Below are 26,568 nucleotides of genomic sequence, written 5' to 3'. Positions count from 1 at the left end.
GTACCATGCAATTTAACCGACTGATATACGTAATGTTCATTGCCGAATTTAAAGAATCTAATGCGGTTTTTTATGTACATACACGAATGGTTTTAGTCAATTATGTTGTATTAGAGATTTAATTAATATACAACGTAGTAATTCATTTTCGTGATCATGGAACTGTAGTATTTAAGTGTTGTAAATTGCACACCGTGTAAACATGCCTTGAAATTTCAGTTTATCTTCGTCTTCTTGGGAATACATGTATGATTCAATCTATTTTGCTCATTCCTCGAATTGTGCCATATTCATCTTAAAAGTTTGTAAATATACATGTACATGTATAAATCTAATCAACTTGCGCAAGACAAGTTTCCTTATTTCTTCACGATATTAAAGATGTAAAGTTAAAACAAGTGCACTCCATGGTTTTTTTTTTTTTATAAAGTACACTGTATATACATTCATTGCCATACGCGTATCCAGATTTTTTCTAAGGGGCGGATCCAAGGGATAATTTTGTTTTCCGGGGGGAGGGGGGGGGGGGGGTGTCCAAGCCCAGTGCCAAAATTCTTAAATTTTGCTACACTATTCAATAAATTCGAATTTTCCAGGGGGAGGGGGATACGGATTCCTCCAAACCAGATCTGAGCATGACTGCGTTAGTACATATATAATATGCATATTATGGACCAGGGTGGTTTTACCTCAGACAAACTAAAAGAATGACATTAATTATAACTTCTTCTCAATTTTATTTCATTCAAAACATATGCAATGACTAGTACATGAATATGAGTTATAAAAAAAAAAACTAAGTTAACACAGCTATCCGTTGGTGGGTGTATGTGTATGTAAACTTAAAAATGCCTGTTACTCCTCTAAGTAAAAACACTTCGTGATGGGATTTTACCCCAATTTTTTATAAATACATGTATAACCATCATGATAATCTTTGTATTATATAAGGGTTAATGATTCATCTTTAATTAACCGTAACTATATGTAAATACTCAATAATACACAACAACCAATTTTTGTAGCATCTTTTTAGATTGGTTAGGTTTGTATAGCATGCATTTAACTTGGACAATAAGCAAGGTTTCAGTTGCCATCTCTTATATCTGTTAAATATTTGACAACGTACATTGATTCTGTCTTTAAATTACAATAACCCTCTAAAATAACTCTTAAATATAACGTATATATATCAAAGTGAATTTAAAAAATGTACCATATTGAATAGTGATTGCTCTCATTTTTTTTTTACCTATGAAGGTTTTGCTGAAAATAAGTACATACTATGCAGTTGAAATTAAATATCAGCACAGTTAATATTTGGCTTGTCAGATCATCTTGCAACAGATTATAATTAACACATCAAAAATAAAATCACAGAAAATCAAATAGATACTGAAGCAATGTCACTCGAAACAATTGGTATGGCCATCATTTATTAATAAGTATAAACAATCTATATATACTACAGTAACTGCAGACATATCAAAAGCAGTGTGTTTTATTAAGCATTTCTGGTGGAAGCCAAGTACATCACAAAATGACCTGCATAAAGTGATAAACATTTATTAGACACTAATACTTATAAAAATGTACAAAATCAAATCTGAACCAGCTTGTTTAACATTCAATTTCTGCTAAATTTTTTACACATTAATTAAAATATATTATCAGTATACATGTATTAAATGAAAAGTATTTTAAATGACTAGGGATCCTTAAAATTTAAGACCAGTTTTGTCTCTGCTGTCTAAGGTACTCATTTTGAAGTTCCTTAAGATTCTGTTCTAACATTTGCACCTCGTCCAATTTCCCAGCCTGCCTCGCCTGTTTGATATAACTACGTATTATATTCATCTGCTGAATCATGGGATCGTCCTTATTGTTGAAATTGATATGTGTCGATTCATTTGGGATCCATCCCGCCAATTTCTGAGACCCTGATCTCTCTCGGGCCTCTGCCTGTTTTAATTGCTCATTCTTTAATGCCATTTCTTTTTGTTCCCTCTGTTCTTTAGCTTTCTTCTCTCTCTGCTGTGCCTCAAACGTTGCTTGCCGTTCCGCAGCGATTCTTTTTTGAATTTCCAGCTTCCTTGCCTCTTGCAGTTTTAAGTATTGTTCATCGCTTGGTAATGACTGTAAGCCTAACATATTGTCCTGCATAAAGTTTGTAGCATAAGTCCTTATAGACCGTTGTAAAAGTAACTGTTTCTGTGAAGGCTCCTCTTCATTATTGAGGCCTAGGTTCAGAATCTTCTTGCTGTAAATAAAATAAGTGATTTTACATTCAGATCGATTTTCTTTAAAATCATCTACACATTATCAATGTCTTAGCAAGTTTACGCAGGTTGTGTAGACCAATTATTTATTCACAATAAATTATTTTGGCAATATACACTGTACAAGGAATAAACTGATTGTGACCACTAAATTTCAAGGCCAAGCCGAAGAAGACTTTGCTAAACAACACAAGAAATAAATTCAAAAGACTGGTTTGCAGCAAGATAAATTGGCAAAATTGGAAATTCCTCGTAATCTCGATAAATTTTTTACCACAAGAATAGAAGTAGATTCACAATGTAAGTCATAATTTATTTTGTAAATTCTTCATAAATTTATGTCATATAGGACAAAGATAATAAAATAAATTATGACAACTCACAGTCTTTTTTTTTGCCATACCTTAATCCATCTATTGTTTCATATAATTTGGTTATTTTTATTCTGTATCGCTGGGCTTCCTGCAGACTATACATGGACTCACCACAACTGAAAAAAACAAAATTAATATATGAGTTTCTCTAAACCTGAATATTTAGACAACAATTTAATGCATCTACATCTGCTATAACTTCTACTTTATATTCCTTTTATAAAAATGAGACTAAGATATAAAAGGACCTCTTCAACTGTCATTATCTACAACAGTGTTGTTGCCTAAATGATGAGTGTTTTCAAATTCAAATCCTGATCTAGAACCACTAAAGAGTTCAAAGCAATCAAAGTCTGCCAAAGCTTGCCCTGACAAAGTTTATTTACATGTACCTCAAATGGAAAACTGTCATGTGTGGTGACAATAATCCCAACAGAGCAGTTGTGTTTAATCAATTTATACAGAGAGAGGCAAATACAGGCTTAGTGCACTATTGCCAGCCACATACAAGTATATAGAGTGCACTCTATGCATGATAAACATGTATACCTTACCTGAGTGACTCCACCATGGGCATGTACTGGACTAGCAACTCTTCTGCAGCGTCCACACAAGACTTCAGTTTCTGTTCAAAATCAAATCACTTTTAAATAAAAAAACAGTACCCAATAATTCTAGATGATAAGTAAAAGTATTAAGGGTACTTCTCAACAAATTAAAAAGGAAAAACCTTTTTCAATTACAATATTAAACCTTCCCAAAACTTCAAACTCAATTTTAAAATTCGATATGCACAAAAATGAATGATTTCTCATTTGTTTAATACATAATAAAAAAGAATTAATGTATACTACTAACAATACACCTTATTATCAACATGCACGTACATCTAAATGTATGGAGTTTATGATTATTCATCACTGTTGTTTTTTTGCTCTATTCCCTTTCTACTCTTACCTCATACAAGAGAACAACAATTGGTTTGCTTGTGCGTTGTTCTATCTGTTCGTTGCGCCGTTCCAGCAGCTTGCGACAGTTATCACATGTTCTGATGTGTGGATCTCCCTCCGGACCAAGAATGGAATTGAGGCTGCTGTTACTTCCTGTTCGACGGAGAAATCCCACTTCAATATCTTGGTTTTGAAAAGTGGGGTCGGTTAGTTTCTCTGAAAACAAATTTGCACATATATAATTGAGCTGATCTTCAAAACTATGCAAGTAAAAGGAATACCAGAACTACCTTTCTTACTAGTAAATGTCATATACATGTACCCGGCAAACCAACTTTATTTTACATTTCACTGTAGATGTCAAAATAGTTTGAAGAATTATCACAAATACTACATGATTTGATAACCAATGTTTACATGCAATAAGAATTGTTTATAACCAAGAGGTAACTGAGAATAAAAGATGCTTCACAGCATATATGCCAACCAACTTTGACAATTCTGACATCTTTTTCTGTTCCTCACAGTAGATCAGCAACCAGATCGAAATTCAATAATTTTTAAGTGAAGAGGTGAATAACTCACTTGAATCAGCTTTTAAAATTTATTTCCAATTGAAAGCAGATAATTTTAATTAATGAAGCTGTGAAAAAATTGCCTCTTGTCTCCCCCTCATTAAAAGTCACAGGGTAGGTTAGGTATACCTCATGTTACTTACTAGCGAACGTGTGGGGTAAGAACTGGGAGCACTTATCACACATGATGTCGCCACAGAGTCTACAGTGGTGTCGACGGCGAGTAAGGGTGAAGGAGCGGCGACAGAAAGGACACTCTTTGGCCTGATTGTCCGGCATCCATTGGACGACAGACTTCTCATAGGCTGGAAAGATCATCAGATCATTGACCAAAAATGCATTGAATGGTTTTAATAAGACTGAGACATTTATCTAGCTAGTACATGTAACAGTAATGATTTTTATATTTTACGAAAATTATTATTAACATTATTTATAAAAACAATGCCAAGCACTTAAATAATATGCCAGAGTGTCAAATGAACTTTAATTTTTAGTGAAAAGAAAAAGATTCTAAACATTACACATGTATAACATATTATGTACAAATTGAATTGACTAATAAATTTCAACATTTACAATCAAATTTTAATGAAAGAGTTATAATCTTACAGAACTTACAATTTCATTGTAACAGAGCCCTGTTGACCTAGAGATTAAGCACTATAACATCAGATCTAATAAGCTTTTTCTATTTATATCACAACACGGGAAATATGATGACTTACCCCTGCGTTTGCTGGTTTCCATTGGAACATCTGGTCCTGTTAGCTTGTCCAGCCTAATGATTAATTTGTTGGTTTCAACGACATATCTGTCCACTTTTGCTCCCCTGTGAGCCTTGAATAAATCTGTCCATGCTCGAGTTACACCTAATGATAGTAGTTATGATAAAATTTAAAGTCAAACAGAATGTGTTTAGAGATATAAAATATTTTAAACGTTTTCAAAATCAAAAAATAACTCTTAAAATCAAATCAAAATCTCTCTCTCTCTCTCTCTCTCTCTCTCTCTCTCTCTGAGACCTAGTTCCTGGGGCTCCCACATGCTAGGATCATATCCTGATATGGATCCTGTGGCAGGACTCTTATAAACAGATGACTGCAAACTGGAGGAACCACCCTCCTCCACTTCATCCTTCTCCCCCAATATCTTTTTCTTAGCTTTCCCAAACAATCCTGATTAAAAAAAAATCAAAGCATTTATTTCAAGGCAGACATTGGGAATTTTTGTAACTGCACACAGGTGTGGGATAAGCATCTATGTCATAAGACACTTTTGGAATATATATAATGACATTATATATATTCCAAAAGTGTTGGTCTACACAACCTGCCTAAACTTGCTAAGACATTGATAATGTGTAGATGATTTTAAAGAAAATCGATCTGAATGTAAAATCACTTATTTTATTTACAGCAAGAAGATTCTGAACCTAGGCCTCAATAATGAAGAGGAGCCTTCACAGAAACAGTTTCTATTATAATAATGTACATGTCTGAAAAGAATTCCACATACCACAAGAATGTCAGTCAGTTTACATAGATTAATATGTACACGTGAATATGGAAAGCAGCTCACATAAATTATATTTATCAAGAATTTAAGGCTCTTGTATTTAATATACCAATGGCTCAAAGGTGGCTCATCACCACATACATGTATACGTACACTTTAAACACTGTTAAATAAAAAAAAAATCAAAACATCATGAAAAAAATTAACGGCTATTATTTCAGACCATCTGCCTGAACCATTTTTAAAGAAGAACAATTTGGTATTTCGCTCAAGTACTACCAACTCATGCCTAAATAAAAAGAAATGATATGAAAATAACGACACTGAATTAACAAAAAATTGTATAACATGAGCTTTAAATGGAAAAGAAGACACTGAAAAGCATGACTGTGTCATTACAAAAATTTTATATCAAAAACCTTTTTTTCAAGTAATCTTCAACTTTAAAGGTTATGATATATGATTACCTCTCAACTGTTGTAATACATCCTTGTCTTCATTAGAGTGCTCCTCCTCGAAGTGCCCCTGTAGCATTGTGACTGTGCCTAGATCCTTCATGCACATCGGGCAGAGGAAGCCCTCTCTTACCTCTGCTGCTGTCGCCATTCTGAAATGTTAGTGGTACTATGTTTAATGAACATTGTGGTTCTGGACTATAACATGCAGAGAGACTGCATATCAGTCAGAACATTATCTCCGGTTTAATTTGGTTCTGTTTTGAGATTATTCTCCGAGATTCTCCGAGATTTATTTCATTCATTGACATAACAACATATTTTTTAATTCTCTGTGAGCATTTTAAAGAGGTAAAATATATGCTGAGTAACATAATTGACTAATTGTGCTTTCTCATTCAGCTGTCATTCTTTACTTCTTCTTTTTTTTAGAGTCACACCCCTTCAAATAGATGATAACTTTCTCTTACTTTATTTAAATTGATCACAAAAGATTAATTAATTACAAGAATCACAATAAAACTGACTGGTTTCTCAAATTTGCTTCACATTCGCAGCTCAGATTTTCTCAGAATCTTCTTATTTGTGGTTTTTGGAAAAACATCTGTCAAACTTGCCGGAAACACTTCTCGCTATGTAAATATTAAAACCGAACAAATAAACTCCCAACAAAAATAAATTTAAGTAATAAATCTATGACTTATAAAAATAACAAATTGAACAGCAAAGAGATAATTTTTAATATAATTTTAATTTTTAAGTGATATTATAGGCATAATCTTTGGCATTGCAAATACTTAATCCGGATCACAGATGATCCCTAACGGTTTAACTTTTATACTTTCTTTTCCGCTTTCAATCCAACGAGGTACATGTGGTTTATCTTCGTAGTCCATTTTATTAGATATTCAGATAGTTTTCATGATACATATTGCGTATAACATTCGTTGATATTCTTGGTTATTATGAATTTTTAAATTTATCTGTCAAATTTAAAAAACGAACATGGTGTTAACGTTTATAGTTGTGTTTAGAGGGAGATAACTTGAAAGCACATTATGCCTGGCTGTAAAGTTAACCACATAATCAAAACTTGTTTTCTGTGCTTGAAATTCATTCTTCTTTCTAACCACATAATCAAAACTTGTTTTCTGTGCTTGAAATTCATTCTTCTTTCTAAGTTCTTCCCATTTTATTCACTTTAAATGAGTTTCATATCTGCAAGATTTGAGTATGAAAATGATTTGTTGGAGTAAGAAAATATTTCATAATGTCCAGGCCAGGGAAAGCAGTGTAATGAAGAGGATTCTGTTTTCTCAATAGTTCATTGTCTAACTCTTGGATAACTTGTGCTTGCAATGTGAAATGTAGCTATTGTAACACCTGGTATCACTTGTTACTTTATCGTTAATGACGACTGTGATTTTTCTCGTAAACAATAACGATTAAGAAAAATCACAAAAGAAATATACTCTCTCTAGAAGTTACTCAGTGCAGAATCCTATGATGATGTTTACGTCATGCACCACGCCTAACTCATGCCCTGCATGAAATGTGAGTATTTGACATCAATTCTTCTGAGGATACATTATACAGGTACAGTACAATCTCTTGATTTAGCTATATAGCTAAATAAAGGGATTGTCCTGGGCCTGTTATGTATTCTAGCATTAAAAATGCTGCCTTATTGACCTAATGCAATACTGAAACATGATTATAATTTTCGTACCCGGATATTTTCATTCTTCTACATTTGCAAATGGTTTCTTGAACTTTTGTTTTATCTTGAATTTGCCCAGACCAGTTTTATGATGGATACTCTTTCAAAAATTTTAATTGAATTTTAACACAGTGATTAAAAAATTGTTTTGAATTTGCTCAGTCTTAAATTTGCCCGCAGACATTAAAATTCTATTTATGATGCCATAAAGTCATTTAGTTTGAAAAAATACAAGCATGAAAGAACTTTATAAAGCCTGAATATATATTTGGCATAAACATTAAAAATTTTAGAAATAAGAAGTTTTCTGTAGTAAATTTCACTTGTGTAATTCAAAAATGCCATCAATGGATGTATTTTGGTGAATGTGAGTATGATGTCGGGGTCGGAGCCAGTCAAGAGCTGAAATGGGTGTTCAATTTGACGATTATGAAAATTGAGTCGCATAGATTTACCACTTTGTTGCTGTTCATTGGTATATATATTAAAAGAAAAAATAAGTTTTTATACAAACTTGTGCTTATTATAAATCCAGTGATGATCTTTTTGTCATGCACCACGCCTAACTCATGCCCTGCATGATATGTGAGGATTTGACATCAATTTTTCTGAGGATATATTAATTCCCAAACTGAAAATTTTCATCAATAGATTATTTTTAAATGAACATTTCTGTACTATGATTACTTATATCTTAGATAATCATAATCTCTCTCTCTCTCTCTCTCTCTCTCTCTCTCTCTCTCTCTCTCTCTCTCATTTAATCTTAATCATTTAATGTTAGACTTAAAATTTTACAGGGAAACATTCACTCCATGTCATTTTCATTTCTTTGGCATTGTTGTCAGTAGGCAAATTTAAGTGTAGACAAGGCAAAATAAAAAATTAAAATTGAAAAATGATGTTTTAATTGCTTCTGTGTCTGGTTGTATTCAAGACAGTCAAAACTGTTTGCAAGTTTAGAAAGGAAAGAAAAAAACTGGACAAAAATAATACTGTAAACATTATTTTGATCTGCCGCTACAAGTGATGACACATTTTAAGTTTTATGTTATGTCAGTACTCATTTCCTATGATGATGTTTTTGTCATGCACCACGCTTAACTCATGCCCTGCATGTAATGTGAGGATTTGACATCAATTCTTCTGAGGATGTTTGACAGTTGAATCTCAGTTGGAGATTTTTTTCTATCGCATTGTCATAATTTAGTTCAAGAGTTGTATTTGTGAGTGCATAAATAGAAATTCTTGTGCTGTAGTTTGCTATTGTGTTAAGTATATTCTGTTGAGAGTTTCTTTCAATATGTCATCTTGATTAACATGACTGCTGGCACCTGACTTGCCCTCCAGTGGATCGTAGGGTTTTCAAAGGTTCTCATGAATATTGGATAACAGGATTAATATATTTCTTCTTGCTATTAGTATGACTTGTAATGTAATAAATGACTTTGGCTTGCATGTTATGATTTGATAACAGTTAGAATGATGAAATATAATTGAATCCAAAAAATCAGCAATTTCACTCATGTCTATAGGGCTATTGCTTTTCAAATGTATGTCTTATCTGAAATCTTGCTCCTGGTTTTTATTGTCATTTTAAAGTATATTGCTGAATCTTGGTCTGGCTAGTACTATAGTGAATGTTACATATGTTTACATAACAAAATACTTATGGTTTATATTGTTGAAAGATATCATGTGACCTATTGTGGATTATACTTTATATTGATTACTCAAGATTAAGTTTCTTCACATCTATAGGGTACTTATAAATTAAGACTTTTTGCAAACAATCTAAGAAATGCCTGCACCAGCATAACTGCTTACACCTTTGGTATTTCAACATGTTTTATATAATATCCATAAGCTATAGTTGAATACTACTTGATAAGTAATTATGGTCAAATTAATTAATTATTAATTATAAACCTAGTTTCATTTTCGATTAACCAGCTCAAAATGGCAAAAAAGAGAGTAAGGTGGTGGACACGCTTTGGTAGTTCCAAGTTATTGGGAGTTAGTATTAAAAATGTATCCTTGCTGTGAAATAATATTGAATGATAACATAAACAGTGAATATATTTATTAGGAACTTACTTGGATTATACATAGAAGTTAAGATTTGACAAATGCTGAATAAATGAAATAAAACAATTTGTTTCTTGAATGTGGCATTTTAGTTTTGATAGAAGCTAGTGAAGCACGTACAAAAAAATATAGTTTAACATTTTAGCAGCGTCATTAATGTGTAAGGTGTTAAATCCCACGCTTGCTCGGGAAATCATCTAGTAATCTTAATATGCACTACAGAAAGCGATTTACTCATAGGAAAACGGAAATGATGAAATGTTATTCAAGCAGGCCAATGTGTCATATTGATTGAGCAAACTATCTCTATTACAGGACCTATCATTTTTTACATGCTTAAACTTTACTGATACTTTACCGGTACTTAACCAATTTGATTGAATCATATTCATGAAACTATTTTTATGATTTTAAAACACAGAGAAGTTGCTTGTTCAGTTATCATGAAAATGAGCTTTCATTGTCCACTTGATGTTGCGAGGGGATATGTAATATTGCAAACTGTGTATGTTGATGTATGAGAGAGTGAAATATTGTGGACAAGATTGGAGGAGAACCACATGCCAAATGTTGCACACTCCTTTAGCATTGTATTTGTCAATTCCTATTCATTCCCCCAGGTTATTGGTGATTTATTTCCCAATATTCAACTGCAACTTCAATTCCAAGTAAAGACTTTTAAACTAATAATTGAAGAAATGAAGTTTCATTGATGAATTGACATTGTTCATCCAAGGATTGACTGGAATATAGTAGTGTATTGAATCCTCTCTCTAGAAGTTACTCAGTACAGAATCCTATGATGATGTTTACGTCATGCACCACGCCTAACTCATGTCCTGCATGAAATGTGAGGATTTGACATCAATTCTTCTGAGGATTTCTGCAAAAATTGTAAAATATATCGTACATGTAGTGTGTTTTATGGGATATTTTCAATTGGATACAAGACTTTTCTTCTTCGTTTTAGATTTACTTGATCTCTGAAGAAAGCTAATTTAAAAGAACAGAAATGGCCAAGTCAAAGAACCACACAAGTCATAACCAAAGTAAGTGTTGTTGATGTTATAAACTTACACAGTGAATCAGAATTATATTGTACCCAATGTTTAATGCATGTATTTGTGCGGTGATATCGATTTACCTATTAAATGACTTACCATCTTCTCTTTCTCTTTTAGATCGTAAACAGCACAGAAATGGTATCCACAGGCCCAAGACTTACAGATATCCCTCAATGAAAGGAGTAAGTGCAAAAAAATAATTAACCTTTATTGGTAAATGATACAATATATATATAGGGTTGTTTTTGTCCCATCTTATCTTCAATAAAATATGGTTTTCAAAGATTTCATTCCATTTTGAATTTGTCTTAATTCAGATAGTGTGGTTTATGAAAAGTTTACATAGAGTTTTATATTAGCCCTCTTTTAAATCGATCCGGTGTCAGTGAAAGCAAAAGGGGTTTAAAATAAAACATGCTTCCAACATCCAGTTATTGTATGTATTTAATAGCATACAGGTTTATAAGGGAAAATTGCAGATTTACACCAATGAAATTGTAACATTGAGTATTAGTAACGTCATCTTAACTATTTTTTATTAGGTGGATCCCAAGTTTCTCAAGAACTTGAAGTTTTCCAAGAAACACAACAAGAATACTAAGAAGTAAAAAAAAAAATGTACATTACACTAATAAAAGTTGTGGAGTACTATATATTTGTCCTTATTTGAATTTACCAAGGAGACATTTCCTTTTTCATAGATATACTGGCGATTTCTGCAATGGTGTTGCTCTTGGTTTTCAGTGATGGAAATTCAGTTACAAATATTAGCAGTTTATGCAGAAAGTTGTCTATGCATTATTATGAACTACACCGATCTCATCACATAGAATCATTTTAACAAGAATTTGGACTTTCGATAGTACGTTCCTATTTCTTGCATCAAAATAAGTCAAAATTGATGCTGGTTTCAAGTGAAATATGCACCAATTGCGTTGTCTTGGCTCAAAATCCAGGCAAATTTTGTTGATTTCAAAGAGCCATGATGGCTGAGTGGCCAGCAATGAAATAGACAGACCTACGTCACATTGCTGTGTGCACAACAACCTTAAGTTTAAACTCGTTACAATGGTTCTGGTTAAATGTCTGATTGCCTACCCCGAGACATCTAGGCATGTGTCATACCGAGTTCAGTACTTTGCCACACTGAATTATATACTATCATTTTTAGCTCACCGAGATGAAGTAAAGGGGAGCTTATGCTATACCTCTGGCGTGGGCGTCGGCATCGGCGTCTGGACCTGGTTAAAGTTTTTGTTGCAGGTTCTGTATCTGAGCTATTACTTGTCCTATCTTCACCAAACCTGCATGGATGATGCATCTGGACCTACTTTTGGACTTGAAAGACTTGGATGCTGAATCTGGGTCCTAAATTTCAGATGCTGGAGGAGATTAAGGTTTTTGGAGCAGGTTAAAGTTTTTGTTGCAGGTGCCCTTTGATAGCAATATCTAAGTTACTGCTGGTCCGTACTTCACCAAACTTGCATGGATGGTGTGTCCTATGATACTGATGCACCAGACAGGCCTGAATGCTGAATCTGAGCTATAGGTTTTGGATGTTGGAGGAGGTTAAGGTTTTTAGAGCTGGTTAAAGCTTTTGAAACAGGTGCCCTCTGATGATGATATCTTGATTATTACTTGTCTTAACTTCACCAAACTACGCACTGTCTTATGATACTGATGCACCTGAGGCTTGATTGCTGAATCTGAGCCATAGGTTTCTTATTTATTACAGGTCCTAACTTCACCAAACTTGAATGGATGGTGTGTCTTATGATACAGATGCACCTGACAGGCATGGATGCTGAATCTGAGCCATAGGTTTCAGATGCTGGAGGAGGTTAAGGTTTAAACTGCTGGTTAAAGTTTTTGAAACAGGTGCGCTCTGATGATGATATCTTAGGTATTACTGGTCCTAACTTTACCAAACTTCCATGGATGGTGCTTCTTATGATACTGATCCACAGGACAGGCTTGAATGCTGAATCTGAGCCATAGATTTTGGATGCTGGATGAGGTTTAGTTTTTTGGAACAGGTCATGTTTTATGGATGATAGCTTGCATAGTTGCTTAAACTTTATTATTAATGAAACGTAAAGGTTGCTTCAGATGCAAAGCCTGATCTTCATTATCAAGGATGCTAAAGAAATCTCGTATCTCACTCAAACCTGCTTGATAGATAGATGTGGTTGTTGTTAAATGATATAACATGACTCCTATGATAAAGTATTGTATGATATGAAACACTATTGTTTCAAATACAATATATTATAATATAATATGTTATATTGTAAAACATTATATGATACGATATGATATTGTATCATTTTTTTATATATTTTACGATATGATATTGCATCATGATATTGTTATGTATAGCACTGAATATTATGACATAATATAATTTTGTATTGTATTATTAATTTATTATTTTATCACATGATACTGTTACATATGATATTGCAATATATGATATTGTATATTCTGTAATATTGTATCATACGATATTGTATAATATGATATTGGTTTCTATAGGATAAAATTATATCACATGAAAGTGTATTATATGATATTGTAATATATGATATTGTATCATATGATAATGTAATATTAAATATTGTATCATACAATATTGTATATTATGATATTGGTTAATATGATATATTATTATATCACATGAAAGTGTATTATATGATATTGTAATATATATTATTGTATCGTATGATACAATATGTATAATATAATATTGTATTATATAATATTTTATTTTTTACATGATATTGTATCATTTAATTGATATGATACAATTTTGTATCAAATTATATTCAATTTGTATCAAATGATACAATATCATATTGTATCAAATATTATACAGTATCATACAATACAATATCATACTATATTATGCAATATAAATTCATATGTTATAATATTATGATGTATTATGTAATATGATATTATACAATTATTTAATGCTTGAGCAGTCGATTGATAATATTTTTCCCGAGGTGCAGGGAACAGCTCAGTATGATCTATTGCGTGAGACCAACGGCCGATGGCAATAGATCATACTGAGCTGTTCCCTGCACCAAGGGAAAAAAAATGGGTGTATTGACTGTTCAGGCATTAAATAATTGTTTTATTACCTAATTCCGTGTTCAGTATTTTGTGTTTACAATTATAAATTACAGAAGGTTTTCATACCATGAAGATAAATTTTAAGAACAATAGTAAAATAAACAAAATAAAGTTATCTTTTAATCTTGTAGCAATTTCACTTTTTCTAAAATACGTTGCCGGTCCAATAGATCACAGTCTATTGACCGGCGGTCTAATAGATCGCAGTCTATTAACCGGCAGTTCAATAGATCACTTTCAAATCTGAATACACATACAAAATAGACGAAAATATTTAATTTGTAATAAAACAAAAAAATCTCTTTGATTAGGTAATAATTTATATTATTGTATTGATTAACATTGTATCTTATAATACCGTATGAAATGAACATGTGATTATCATACAATTTTTTAAAAGATGATATACAATATTGTTTCAAAACAGAATCCATGAATATCCAAGATCATAAAGTATGATTTTCATATAATATGATAAAGGTGGTCTCATGAAGGTGATGCCTCGTCTCGGTGAGCTTTGTAATCTGTGATTACCTATGTTAATAAATTTGGATCAATTGACCAATTTTAGTTTGATGAAATGGTTACACTTGATGACGGTTTGTATAAATCAGATGTTGTAAACAAAATGAGATGGTTTAGCTGTGAACTTCCCGTAACAGGTCGTCTATGCCGTGTAGGGAACGAAACGACTAGGCACTACATTAACTTTTAATTAATCAACAAACAGTCGTTCAACAATAATTAATTTCGATAAAAATGTACAGAGTTAAAGAGTGACAATTCTGGTAGACATTTGAACAATTTTGTTAATTTTTTCAAAGTTACATGTTCTGATGTCTTTATGCGATATTACATTACAATGTAAGTTTCGTGCTCATTTCTTCTGTGCAAAACAGACATAGGCCTTTTTTAATTGAGAAAACAACAAATAACACTTTTAATTTAAATATTACATGGTTTCAACCATCAACTGCACTATTTATAAACACTAAGTTAAAACGGCGATCGCTATAAAGTTAAACGTCTGCAATACAGGTCACTCCTGCTTTGTATGATTTGATCACGTGACCAAAACGTATTTATTTTCCCATCAAATTTAATGAATGATTCCTTAGTCTTTAATTACTGTCAGGTTGCAACGTTTATTACGATTATAGATCAATTTATCACGTGGTTGATATCAATCTGCATTGACGCTACCTTCGGTAAATTTAATTTCCGTGTGGTCACAATTGATTTATTTTTATCTTATCCCCTTTAAATGTACAATGTTATTAACATTGACTAAAAATCGCTGCGGCCACAACGAAGAATAATTATTATCAACCAAACAACAATTGCATTACAAAACAGAAAAAAATTACAAGAATTAAAAAAGAAGTTACATTAAGATGGCTTGATGGTCAAAACTTACCCATAATCAGATGTAATTTAAAAATTAAAATATTTTTCTTTATCTTTATACATAGCTCGTCTTCTTAGGGATATTAATATAGCCTAAAAACAACCATCAACCCATCTTAAAATTAACAAAAAATCACGATCCACCAAGGACAAAAACATCTTAAAACAAGTATTCAGGTTTATTCAACACTATTGTACCCTCTCTTTCGCTTTTGATTTCGTCGCACGGCAATAGCAATACCGACGATTACGCAGACGGCAGTCGTTAAACCAACGGACAAACCCGCAATGGCGCCCTTTGACATTCCCGACTCATCGTTTTCTTTAACCACGTGGTTTTGAGTGAACTTCTTCATTAAGTTTTTCATTTCTTTTGGTGCAGAATCTAATGTTGTCCAGGACGATTCGTCTGGTGTTTGGCCTTTCATTTTAGGGTCAACGAGTTGAACCCAAGCTTCAGAATTGTGCGAAATAATGTAATTGGCCGGTTCCTCGATACTTTCTGCCGGGACGTCGGAAAATGGCGGAATTTGAACGGATGGGAATTTCAGTTCCGAAAGTTGACCAGTTCTCACGCAGTACTGAACCTCGCAATCTTTGTCGATGGTTGCCAGATGGTTGCTAAACCCTTTTGGACATGATTTATTTACTTTTGCATCAGCCAAGGGGTTTCCATTTTGGCAACTGTAGAACCCGCCAAAAGGCACGGCAAACTTTGCGCCAAGTTCGTAGTCATCACTGATGCAAACCCTAACGTTGGATGTTATCACCATTGGAAGGAAATACTGCGGACATGATTTTGTTTGAGTGACAAAGTTATTGGTTCTGTCTGAATACAGACCACCAAACATAAATCCACTATCTTCGTGTACTACAGAGTTTGGCTTTGCTCGACACCAGTACGATGTGTATGCTGCTGAAGCATAGTAAGATTGATCGTGACAACATTTGAAGAATACCCAGCATTTGTGGCACTGGTGCTGGTGCTGAGCTTTGTGCGTTATTCCTTCATGAAGGAGAATTTTTTCAAATCCGTCTGGACAAGCGAATGTCTGTGTCTGCGGGTTCTTTGTAGCGAGTTTGGTACATAAGTTTTCATTGTTAATGAGTTTACCTTGGAAGCGACACTCCTGGTAAACCCCACCAAAGCTTAGATTAGTGAATGGTTCGTGGCAGGAGCCATCGTCCAGATTTGATATTTTGCTGAAGTTTGGTGCATCAGGGTTCGTACATCCTGGATACGTGTTATGTTGGAAATAGGACGAGATTGCAGTTCGAACACTCTGAACCACCTCTTCTACCAGACTCTCAGATAGCTCAGGGAGTGTTGTCGTGGAGATAACGTAGTCAAGAGGAAACCCATTTCTGTCAACAGCAACCAAATCATTCCCGATAGTGGTTGTCCATTTGCTAAGCGTGAAATTTTCCGGGCTCATAGGGGGGCCACCATAGGTTCTGATATCCGAATTCTTGACGTTCCTCATGTACTTCTCAAGTTCCGTTTTTGTGTATGAGAATTCATCTTTCATGCTTGCGCTTGCTAGTCCGGGAAGGGAAACACTGGCTGAATAACTTATTGTGACCTTGTTTGTTGTGGTATCTTCAAGTAATGAAGAGTCGACTTGATCAACTTTGACAATGGAAGCCCCGGCGTCGACACTGGTTAGAACGTGTGTACCGAAATCACGAACCAGCAGTTCGCTCTCGTACTTAGTGGACAGCTTCCGGTTCTGTTGAATTTGTCCAGCGATTCTGAGAAGACGATTGCGGAAAGACTGGTCAAGCTGTACGTCTGGAAGAACTTTCGCTGTGTATCGGACAAACCTCGCCTGAACTTTGGTAGTAAACGATTTATCTTCCAACTGGTGCTTTTTGATGTGTTCATATTCGGCGGAGAAACTTGCAGCAATTTTCACACCTTTGATGGTCGCCGAAGCTCCGTTGTTGACAGAAAACGCCGTATCCGATTCATACTGAGACCAGTGGTCATAGAGCTTGGAAAAAACGTTCATTTGACTCGTCTTGACAGGAATGGTGACGACCCCGTCTGGAAGAAGATACCGCCTGTCCTCTGTTGTCTTGCATTTTGAATAATTGAAATTCACGACAACGCCCCGGTTTTCGTTGACAAGGTTATCCCAACCAAATCCAGGCAGAACTTCAAACATAAAAGGCTTTTCTCCTTTCCCATCATAGCAGGCTCGAGGATCCCCTATGGTAAAGTTCGAGGCGTCCACGGTCCATAGTGAAATAGCCAAACAAACCAGAAAGGGCGAGAACATTTCCGCTCTTTTGTCTACACACACATGAGCCGATTGGGCCAGTGTAAAGTATATATAAAGTACATCGATTAACGAGGAAGTAAATACTGAGGTCCAGGAATAAATAGGAAATATCGTATTTAATGAATAAATAGGGAAATATTTAAAATTTGATTCAGAATTTATTAATGAGGAAATAGTTATATTTCATTAGAAGTTTAGTTAATATCAAATTACGATCTATATAATTTTTTATGTTGATATAGTTTGTAAATATGCAAACAACTGTGCTAGGTGAATCATGCTTGTACAACTAACTCGTCCCTTAAGGCTCACGCTGAGATGTCCCGGAAGTAGTTCAAGTTTTTCAAATACACTCTGAATGACTTCTTCCAAAGTCCAAATACATGTTAGTATGCATGTTTAAGATGCATAGGTCTAATAAAATCTGTTATTCTCTAGTATCACATTTAAGTCAATGCTAGCCTAAGATGTATGATGCTTTCTCATTTTGATGAAACCTAACATTTATTCGAAATCCTTACGACTACGCATGCGCGGATCTAGAGGGGGGGGGGGGTCGGGGGGGGGGGGGGTCCCGACCCCCCCTGGAAAATGAAAATTTATTAAATTTACATAGTAAAATTATCGCGAAAATATGCCTCGGACCCCCCTGGCAAACACAATTATCCTTCGGACCCCCCCTGGAAAAATTTTCTGGATCCGCGCATGACTACGTACGGTTATTAAATCAAATATATATTTCCCCAATAGACGTTCTTTTCGTGTAGTTTAACGTGAATTAAGTTGCGGTTAGTCCGATGGATGCCACTCAGCTTTCTACTAAAATACTACCCAACTATAAATCTTGTATTTGATTTGTATTGTAAATTGTAATGTATAATTTCTTAAAATTCATGTGGTGAATTTATGGGAAAGCTCAAGTTTACGCTGAATATAATCTCCAAAACGAAACAAAAGTTATTGAAGGAATAAGGAATCATTCTTTGTGTATTATGAGGTGATAATTTCGGTCGGGGCCGAAGGGCGTTATGATAGATTTGACCACGCTCCGTCTGATATTATCACCTTATAGTATTCAAAGAATGATTCCTTATTACCTATACTTATATGCACTTTAAAACAACATCATTTTACAACCACTATCATTTTAAGTAGAACATGCTATGTATTACTACGAGGCGCAGCCAATAAGGTTTTTCGGTTATGCTAAAGGACACGCCCATTTTGTGTCACTCATGTTTTCTGAAGTTATTGGGATTTAGGGTTCAAAATTGATTCGCAATGTTATCACAGACACAGACAGTTGAAAATGTAAATATATATAGTTAAGTTTATAAATCTTTGATTTTAAACTTTTAATGTATATAACATATAAATAGTCATTATCAAATAATAAGCAAACTGACGAGTAAACAGTTCAAAATATCTTTTAATTTGGTCGAATTATAATACACATGTACATGTAACATACAATGTTATATTGAAATCAAAGCTTTTGTTGGAATTAAGAGTTAAAATAAGAGGTTTCAATTCTCTTTGCATTACGCCTCTGTTTTCCAGGAGATTTATATCAATTACAGAATCGTTTTATGTATATCGAGAAAACTTTTTTTAATGCCAGACATTCCAGGTCTCGCTGTATTTACTATTGTTTGCCTATAATAAGAAAAGTATTTAATTTTAATCATGCATAATAAAAAAGATGACCCACAAAATCAATGGTATATGTATATTTATTTAATACTACACATAAAAATTTACAAGAGTAATAATTGTGATGTAGTAAGGGTAAAACAAAGAAGTCAAGAACAAACTAACCAAAAGTACTCATATTGATGACCGGAAGCTCAAGCAGCCGAGGGAAGTATGGTGATCTTGTTGACGACCAGCGCCACTTTTATCCGGCAAGACTTGGTTTTCATTAGTCGGAGAACTGAGAGCGGGAATCGAGACGCCGGGGGTGGGTGTGATGGTCCATCAGATTGCGTGCGTAGTAACGACGGTCCTGACCGCTGTGGGGATATAACTGGAGGTGGTTCCGGTGTAATGAAGAATAATGACCCCCGTAGAATAATGACCGGGGGTCATTTTTCTACGTAGAATAATGACCCCCCTAGCTGAAGAATAATTGGATTTTTCTGAAGAAAAAAGACCCAGGGGTTATTTTTTTCTTCATGTTAAACATGAAGAAAAATGACCCCCATAAAAAAATGCCCCCCCCCCCTAAACATGAATAGAAATTAGTTACCCCGTATCCAAGATAGGACTTTGAAATTACTTAATTTTTTTTCACTCTGTTCAACTGATTTTGAAGTTATAAACACCGAACTTGTAAATTAATCGCTGTATATAGTTTTTCATATCCGAAGCAAGTACGCGCAAAACACTCTTACATTGCCACAAATTGATTGTTAACAGTAACGTTACTTCTCTCGTCGACATACGGCGGGAAATGACGCAGATAAAGAAAAATTCATACGAAATGGTAATATTGTGTGATAATTAACGAACAATAATCATGAAAGAATAATCGTTGTAATGATATAAGCAATATTCATTGGTGAATGAATTGTCAATCGAAGAATGATACATATCTATGGTGCATACATATTTATGGAAAAAGACTAAGGGGGCAGGTAACGTAGGAATATGAATATATACTTCTTATTTACATTTCTTGGGGAAAATGATTTTTTTTTTAAAAATCATTCTGCGTTAGTTTTGTTTTCTTCTACGTAATACAAGAACATCAATATTATAAACATTTGTTGTAGTGTTGTTTTGTGATCATGAATAGACTTTATTCTTTTAGAGCAAATTTGTGAAGAGTACCTGACTATAGTAAATCTTAATAGATAATAAACACTGATCGATTATAATAAGAAAAGATTGTTTCTGAAAGCGTTGATAAGAGGTTAGGACCCATATCAGGGGTTTATATCTCGCTTGATTTTGATCACCCAATCTTTATTGTATCCAAAGTTACCAATGCTCATACAAACTATTGAAGCATTAATCATCTTGATATTAACTAAACTTACTAAAGTATGCCGAGGATAAAGTAAAATATATTTTTTGTACGAGTACTCTCAGTACTTTGACGATTTTCCTTATTGGCCATTAACCTCTACTGGCTGCTGTCAATGCCTACTAACTTCAGTTTGGTTATAATGCCTAATAGTGGAGTAAACTTTTCATAATTTTGGTTTCATCATTAATTCTGGGTGATGAACTAGTATACCCAGCAGTTTGTATTGTGGAAATCCTCAATGCAAGTATAATTCATGAACAATATGAAGAATATAGGAGATACGACGGCGAAGCGCGAAGATACGAAGACGAAAGTGCTAAGTTGCGAAGGCGAAGAAGTGATACAACTATCGCTTTTTCGCCTTTGCAACATCGCACTCTCGCCCTCGAATCATCGCGCTTTCGCCTTTTTAGCTCACCGAGACGAAGTCAATGGGAGCATATGCTATACCCCCGGTGTTGGCGTCCGGAGCTGGTTAAAGTTTTAGTTGCAGCTCCTGTATCTAAGCTATTACTTGTCCTCTCTTCACCAAAATTACATGGATGATGCATCTGGACCTACTGAATCTGGTTCCTAACTTTCAGATGCTGGAGGAGGTTAAGGTTTTTGGAGCAGGTTTAAAGTTTTTGTTGCAAGTGCCCTTTAATAGCGATATCTAAGTTACTGCTGGTCCGTACTTCACCAAACTTGCATGGATGGTGTGTCTTATGATACTGATGCACCAGACAGGCTTGAGTGCTGAATCTGAGCTATAGGTTTCGGATCCTGGAGGAGGTTAAGGTTTTTGGAGCTGGTTAAAGTTTTTGTTGCAGGTGCCCTCTAATGATTATATCTTAGTTACTACTGGTCCTAAATTCATTAAACTTGTATGGATGGTGCGTCTTATGATACTGATGCACCTGACAGACCTAAATGCTGAATCTTAGCCACAGGTTTCGGATGCTGGAGGAGGTTAAGATTTTAAGAGCTGGTTAAAGTTTTTGAAACAGGTGCCCTCTGATGATGATATCTTAGTTATAACTTGTCCTAACTTCACCAGACTTCCATGGATGGTGCGTCTTATGATACTGATGCACCTGACAGGCTTGAATGCTGAGTCTGAGCCATAGGTTTCGGATGCTGGATAATGTTAAGTTTTTTTGGAACAGGTAACATTTTTAATAGATAATAGTACTATTTCAAACTAGCATAGCTGATTAAACTGTAATATGAATGAATCGCAGATGTAACTTCAGATGCAGAGTTTGATCTCCATTATTAAGGATACTCAAAATATATATCTTTGCTGGTGCCCTCTGATGATGATATCTTAGTTATTTCAGGTCCTAACTTCACCTAACCTGAATGGATGGTGTGTCTTATGATACAGATGCACCTGACAGGCATGGATGCTGAATCAGAGCCATAGGTTGGAGATGCTGGAGGAGGTAAAAGTTTTAATTGCTGGTGCCCTCTGATGATGATATCTTAGTTATTACTGGTGCTAACCTCACCAATATTGCATGGATGGTGCGTCTTATGATACTGATGCACCTGACAGGCTTGAATGCTGAATCAGAGCCATAGGTTTATGATTCTTGATGAGGTTTAGTTTTTTGGAACATGTCACATGTTTTATAGATGATAGCTTGCATAGTTGATTTAACTATATTATTTATGAAACGCAAGGCTGCTTTAGATGCAGAGCCTGATCTCCATTATCAAGGATGCTTGAGAAATCATCTTCCTCACTCAAACCTGCTTGATAGATAGATGTGGTTGTTAAATGACGTAACATGATTCCTATGATAGAGTATTGTATGATTTGAAACACTATTGTTTAATAAGATCAATATAATACCATATGTTATATTGTAAATCATTTTATGATACGATAAAATATTGTATCAATTTTTTTAAATATTTTATGATATGATGTTGTATCATGATATTGTTATGTATAGTATTGATTATTATGATACAATATTGTATAATATCATATTGTATTATTTATTAATTATTTAATCACATGATACTATTACATATGATATTGCAATAAATAATATTGCATCCTATGATATTATATTGTATATTCTATGATATTGAATTATACAGTATTGTATAATATGATATTGGTTTCTGTAATATAGAATTATATAACATGAAATTGTAAATATGATGTTGAAATATTATAAAATATCGTATCATACGATATTGTATAATATGATAGTGGTTTATATGATATATTATCATATCACATGCAATTGTATTTTATGATATGATATATTTTTATAATATGATTGTATTATATAATATTTTATTTTATCCCATGATATTGTATCATTTATTTGATACAATGTTGTATAAAAATACATTGTATTATACATGTATAATACAATATCATATTATGTATCAAATATGAAACAGTATCATACAATACTATATCATTCTATAATATTTACATTCACTTTCTTTCCCTCTATTAAATTGCATTGGTTGATTTGAGTGATATTTATGCACAACACAGAAGACCCAATCACCAAATCTGTTGCGGATGAATACATTTAGTATTCCTTCAGTATTTCTCAAAGAACAAGAACTGACTCTTCTCGCGACTTCAAACCGGATAACGACCTGATATTATATTTACGCTGATAAATATTTCATTGATGTAAATATATTTTGACAGTTAAATGAATTTAATTGATTAATTTCTTAGTTTACCAAGAGTATATTCATTAAATTACAGAAAGAAAAATAAAATTGTGTTATTAGAATTTAAAACGCTGTGCACGATTTATATTTCGGCTGTTCCAGTTGCCATTCCGTTAATTTCGCATTATTCGTTGAATCAGACAGAGCTTTTTTTAATAAAAGTCATATTTGCGGGAAGGAAATACATGTTTTAAAAACGTAAATATAAGCATTGATTTATTATTTTTTGAAAGATGAGGTCTTATAACTGCAACGATAAGTGCAAACAAATTTTCATAACGCGCTAGCGCGCGTTATACAATTTGTATGCACACTTCGTTTCAGTCATGAGACCACATCTTTCAAAAAATAATAAATCAATGCTTAATTATTCAATATAATATCATATGTTTCAATGTTATGATGTATTATTGCAATATGATATCGTTTCATATAATACTATATTGTATTATGTTTTATGATATTCTATTATTTGATAAAATACAATTATAATGTATAACACATTACAATGCCATATCATACGTTACAATATCATATCACAATTTTTTACGGTATGTTATGGTAATATATGATATATATTGTAAGTTTCATAGGATGCAATTTTAATTTTATATTATTTTATTGATTAACATATGAACATATGATTATCATACACATTTTTAACAGATAATATACGATATTGTTTCAAAACAGAATCCATGAATATCCAAGATCATAAAGGATAGTTTTCATATAATATGATAAAGGTGGTCTCATAAAGGTGATGCCTCATAAAGGTGATGCCTCGTCTCGGTGAGCTTTGTAATCTGTGATTACCTATGTTTTATAATTGCGGAGCTCTCCATCGTTTAAAGGGTTCCGAGGCATATTTTGGATTTTTTTTTTTTATAAAATTAATAAAAATAAATTATCCAGGAGGATAGGGTCCGGACTCCCTCTCCCGTTTTACTGCGTAAAATTATGAATATTAAATTTTCCGGGGGGCGGACCCCCTCTCCCCCTCTAGATCCATGCATGAGCAAGGGGTATCGCAAAATGAAATTAGAATGTTACTGTGTCGGTCCACGGTAAACAGACGGCTTGTAAGTGACAGATATGTACACATTGTGGCGGATATTAAATTTTGTGTGGAGTAGATAATGATTAGGCATAGCCAGCACTGGTAAAAATATATGTTACATGTACACATTAAAATATTTATAAACATTCATAGTAAGCGCGATGGCATAGCGCATGCGTACCAATAATAGCATGTATTAATCGGAAAACCTTGGCGAGTACTGTGCCTGTATTAAAATCTATGTAATCGACCGAGACTTGCTGAATGCAATCAAAAAAGGCGAAGGCGAAAGTGCGAAGATGCAAAGGCCAGAGTGTAAGTTGGTAAGGAGCGATAGTAGTATCGCTCCTACGCCCTCGCACATTCGCACTTTAGGCATCACATCTTCGCGCTTAATCGTCGCATCTTCGCACTTTTGCTCCTTCGCCTTCGCACTATCGCCTTTGCAACTATAGTCTGTCCCAAGTTATTGCTTCCATCGCTTTTTGATGATTTTTAATAAAATTACACATACCTGTGAAAGAAATACAGTTGAAATCGTTTAAAGGGAATATATCCAAGATATTTTCATTGAACAATTATCCCTTTCCTCTCAGAAAAATTCACAGGAACGAAAACATATTCCTTACGGAGATTTATAATGGGGAATGTTTACATCTTTTCTCCATTCGGAATACACTCGGAATACATCGCGCAATTTTTTAACGTTATCATCCGGGCTTATTAATGGCTGTTGCAATGCAAAATCTCCGTAGACTTTCAATTTCGGGATGTGTATTGAAACCTGAAGCGGTAGAGGGGAAGTTTCAAAACAGATAATCTGGGCATTTTTTATATTAGTGGATGAACGTAGTTTGAGCACAAAGGTATTTACTATTATTGAAATATCAAGCAAAAAGTGGTGGAAGCAAAAACTCAGGACAGAGTATAAGGTTGAAGTGGCCCTATCGGAACACCATAGATATATGTAAACGTAATTGTTAAGATAACAACCATACCCTGATGCAATACGGAAGGATGTTTATTTTCTTAGATATACCCCTTTTTTTACTTTAAGTTTATTTGAATATGAATTATAATTTCTGTTACTTTCTGTAAACTGCAGCAGTAAAAATTACAATAGTGTAAAGACTATTTCACAAATAATAAAAAAATATACTGAAAAACTTTAATTTACAAGGGGGTCATTATTCTACAGGGGTCACTTTTCTACATGTGGAGTGTGCTCATTTTTATGAAAATGACACTTATTCTTCAGGCAAAGGGGTAATTTTTCTACGTAGAATAATGACCGGGGGTCATTTTTCGGCGTAGAATAATGACCGGAGGGTCATTATTCTACGTAGAAAAATGACCCCCGGTCATTATTCTACGGGGGTCATTATTCTTCATTACACCGGCGCCGATGGTGTGGATGCTGGTGAGGTAGTGGGCGGGGCTGATACTGATGGTGGTGTCTCTTGTTGTGGCAAAACTGTCGGGGGTTCTGCCAATGTGACTGGTTTCTGATGCTGTCATGCAGTAGAGGTAAGAATTGTTTCACGGGAACCATTTGATTTGCTATAACAAAGAGAAGGATGCAAAGTTAATTATGATTTGAAATTAAATCGTAAACATTGATAACTACCTAAAGATAATTTACATAAAACACTAATAATTCTATAATTCTTACCCATCAGATTTGCTGACAAATATTCGCATGCCATCTTTAGGGAAATAAAACGCCAAATGAAATGCTACGACCATTGTGTGTACATGTAACTATTAAAGGCTCAGTTTTAATGACTGAGTGACTCACTCAGCTGATTTATTGCAATTGGTCTTCTTCAGTTGTCGTCCGTCATGCGTTATAAATTATATATTTTTTACTTATTCTTAAAAACAACAGGACCAATTAATATCAATTTTGCTATGAATCCTCTCTTTGGCA

General features: G+C 33.9%; 2 protein-coding genes across 3 annotated transcripts; both read right to left on the bottom strand.

Annotated features, from left to right (window-relative positions):
- Positions 1 to 1,200: 1,200 nt before the first annotated feature.
- On the bottom strand, positions 1,201 to 6,789 carry LOC128158894 (rabenosyn-5-like). Of its 2 annotated transcripts, none has more exons than XM_052821868.1 (9): positions 6,679 to 6,789; positions 6,164 to 6,303; positions 5,204 to 5,356; positions 4,907 to 5,050; positions 4,322 to 4,483; positions 3,611 to 3,819; positions 3,208 to 3,278; positions 2,683 to 2,769; positions 1,201 to 2,260 (listed from the first exon to the last, which is right to left on the bottom strand). In XM_052821868.1, exons 2-9 carry the CDS (start codon positions 6,300 to 6,302, stop codon positions 1,726 to 1,728), a joined length of 1,500 nt encoding a protein of 499 aa, XP_052677828.1. In that variant the 5' UTR covers position 6,303; positions 6,679 to 6,789; the 3' UTR covers positions 1,201 to 1,725. The 2 variants fall into 2 exon arrangements, with proteins under 2 accessions (XP_052677828.1, XP_052677827.1); XM_052821867.1 differs by having other exon boundaries at positions 6,658 to 6,751.
- An 8,067-nt stretch (positions 6,790 to 14,856) lies between these two features.
- LOC128160748 (macrophage-expressed gene 1 protein-like) lies at positions 14,857 to 18,018 on the bottom strand (the record flags this gene model as incomplete). Its single annotated transcript, XM_052824090.1, has 1 exon — positions 14,857 to 18,018. A coding segment is annotated over one exon (2,271 nt), but the record flags the coding sequence as incomplete, so codon positions are not given.
- Between the last annotated feature and the right edge of the window lie 8,550 nt (positions 18,019 to 26,568).

This window comes from Crassostrea angulata, chromosome 8, assembly GCF_025612915.1.
Source record: "Crassostrea angulata isolate pt1a10 chromosome 8, ASM2561291v2, whole genome shotgun sequence".
Lineage (NCBI taxonomy): Eukaryota > Metazoa > Mollusca > Bivalvia > Ostreida > Ostreidae > Magallana > Magallana angulata.
The sequence above is the reverse complement of the archived record's forward strand: the minus strand, read 5'-3'. Positions and strand labels throughout refer to the sequence as shown.

What these genes read in the sequence shown, in the direction of transcription:
- LOC128158894 (XM_052821868.1), bottom strand. Translation starts at nt 6,302, where the DNA reads ATGGCGACAGCAGCAGAGGTAAGAGAGGGCTTCCTCTGCCCGATGTGC. An exon ending in TGTATTACAACAGTTGAGAG is followed by an intron (nt 5,357 to 6,163) that starts GTAATCATATAT and finishes TTTTTTAATCAG; the next exon opens with GATTGTTTGGGAAAGCTAAG. An exon ending in CCCATGGTGGAGTCACTCAG is followed by an intron (nt 2,770 to 3,207) that starts GTAAGGTATACA and finishes TGTTTTTTTCAG; the next exon opens with TTGTGGTGAGTCCATGTATA.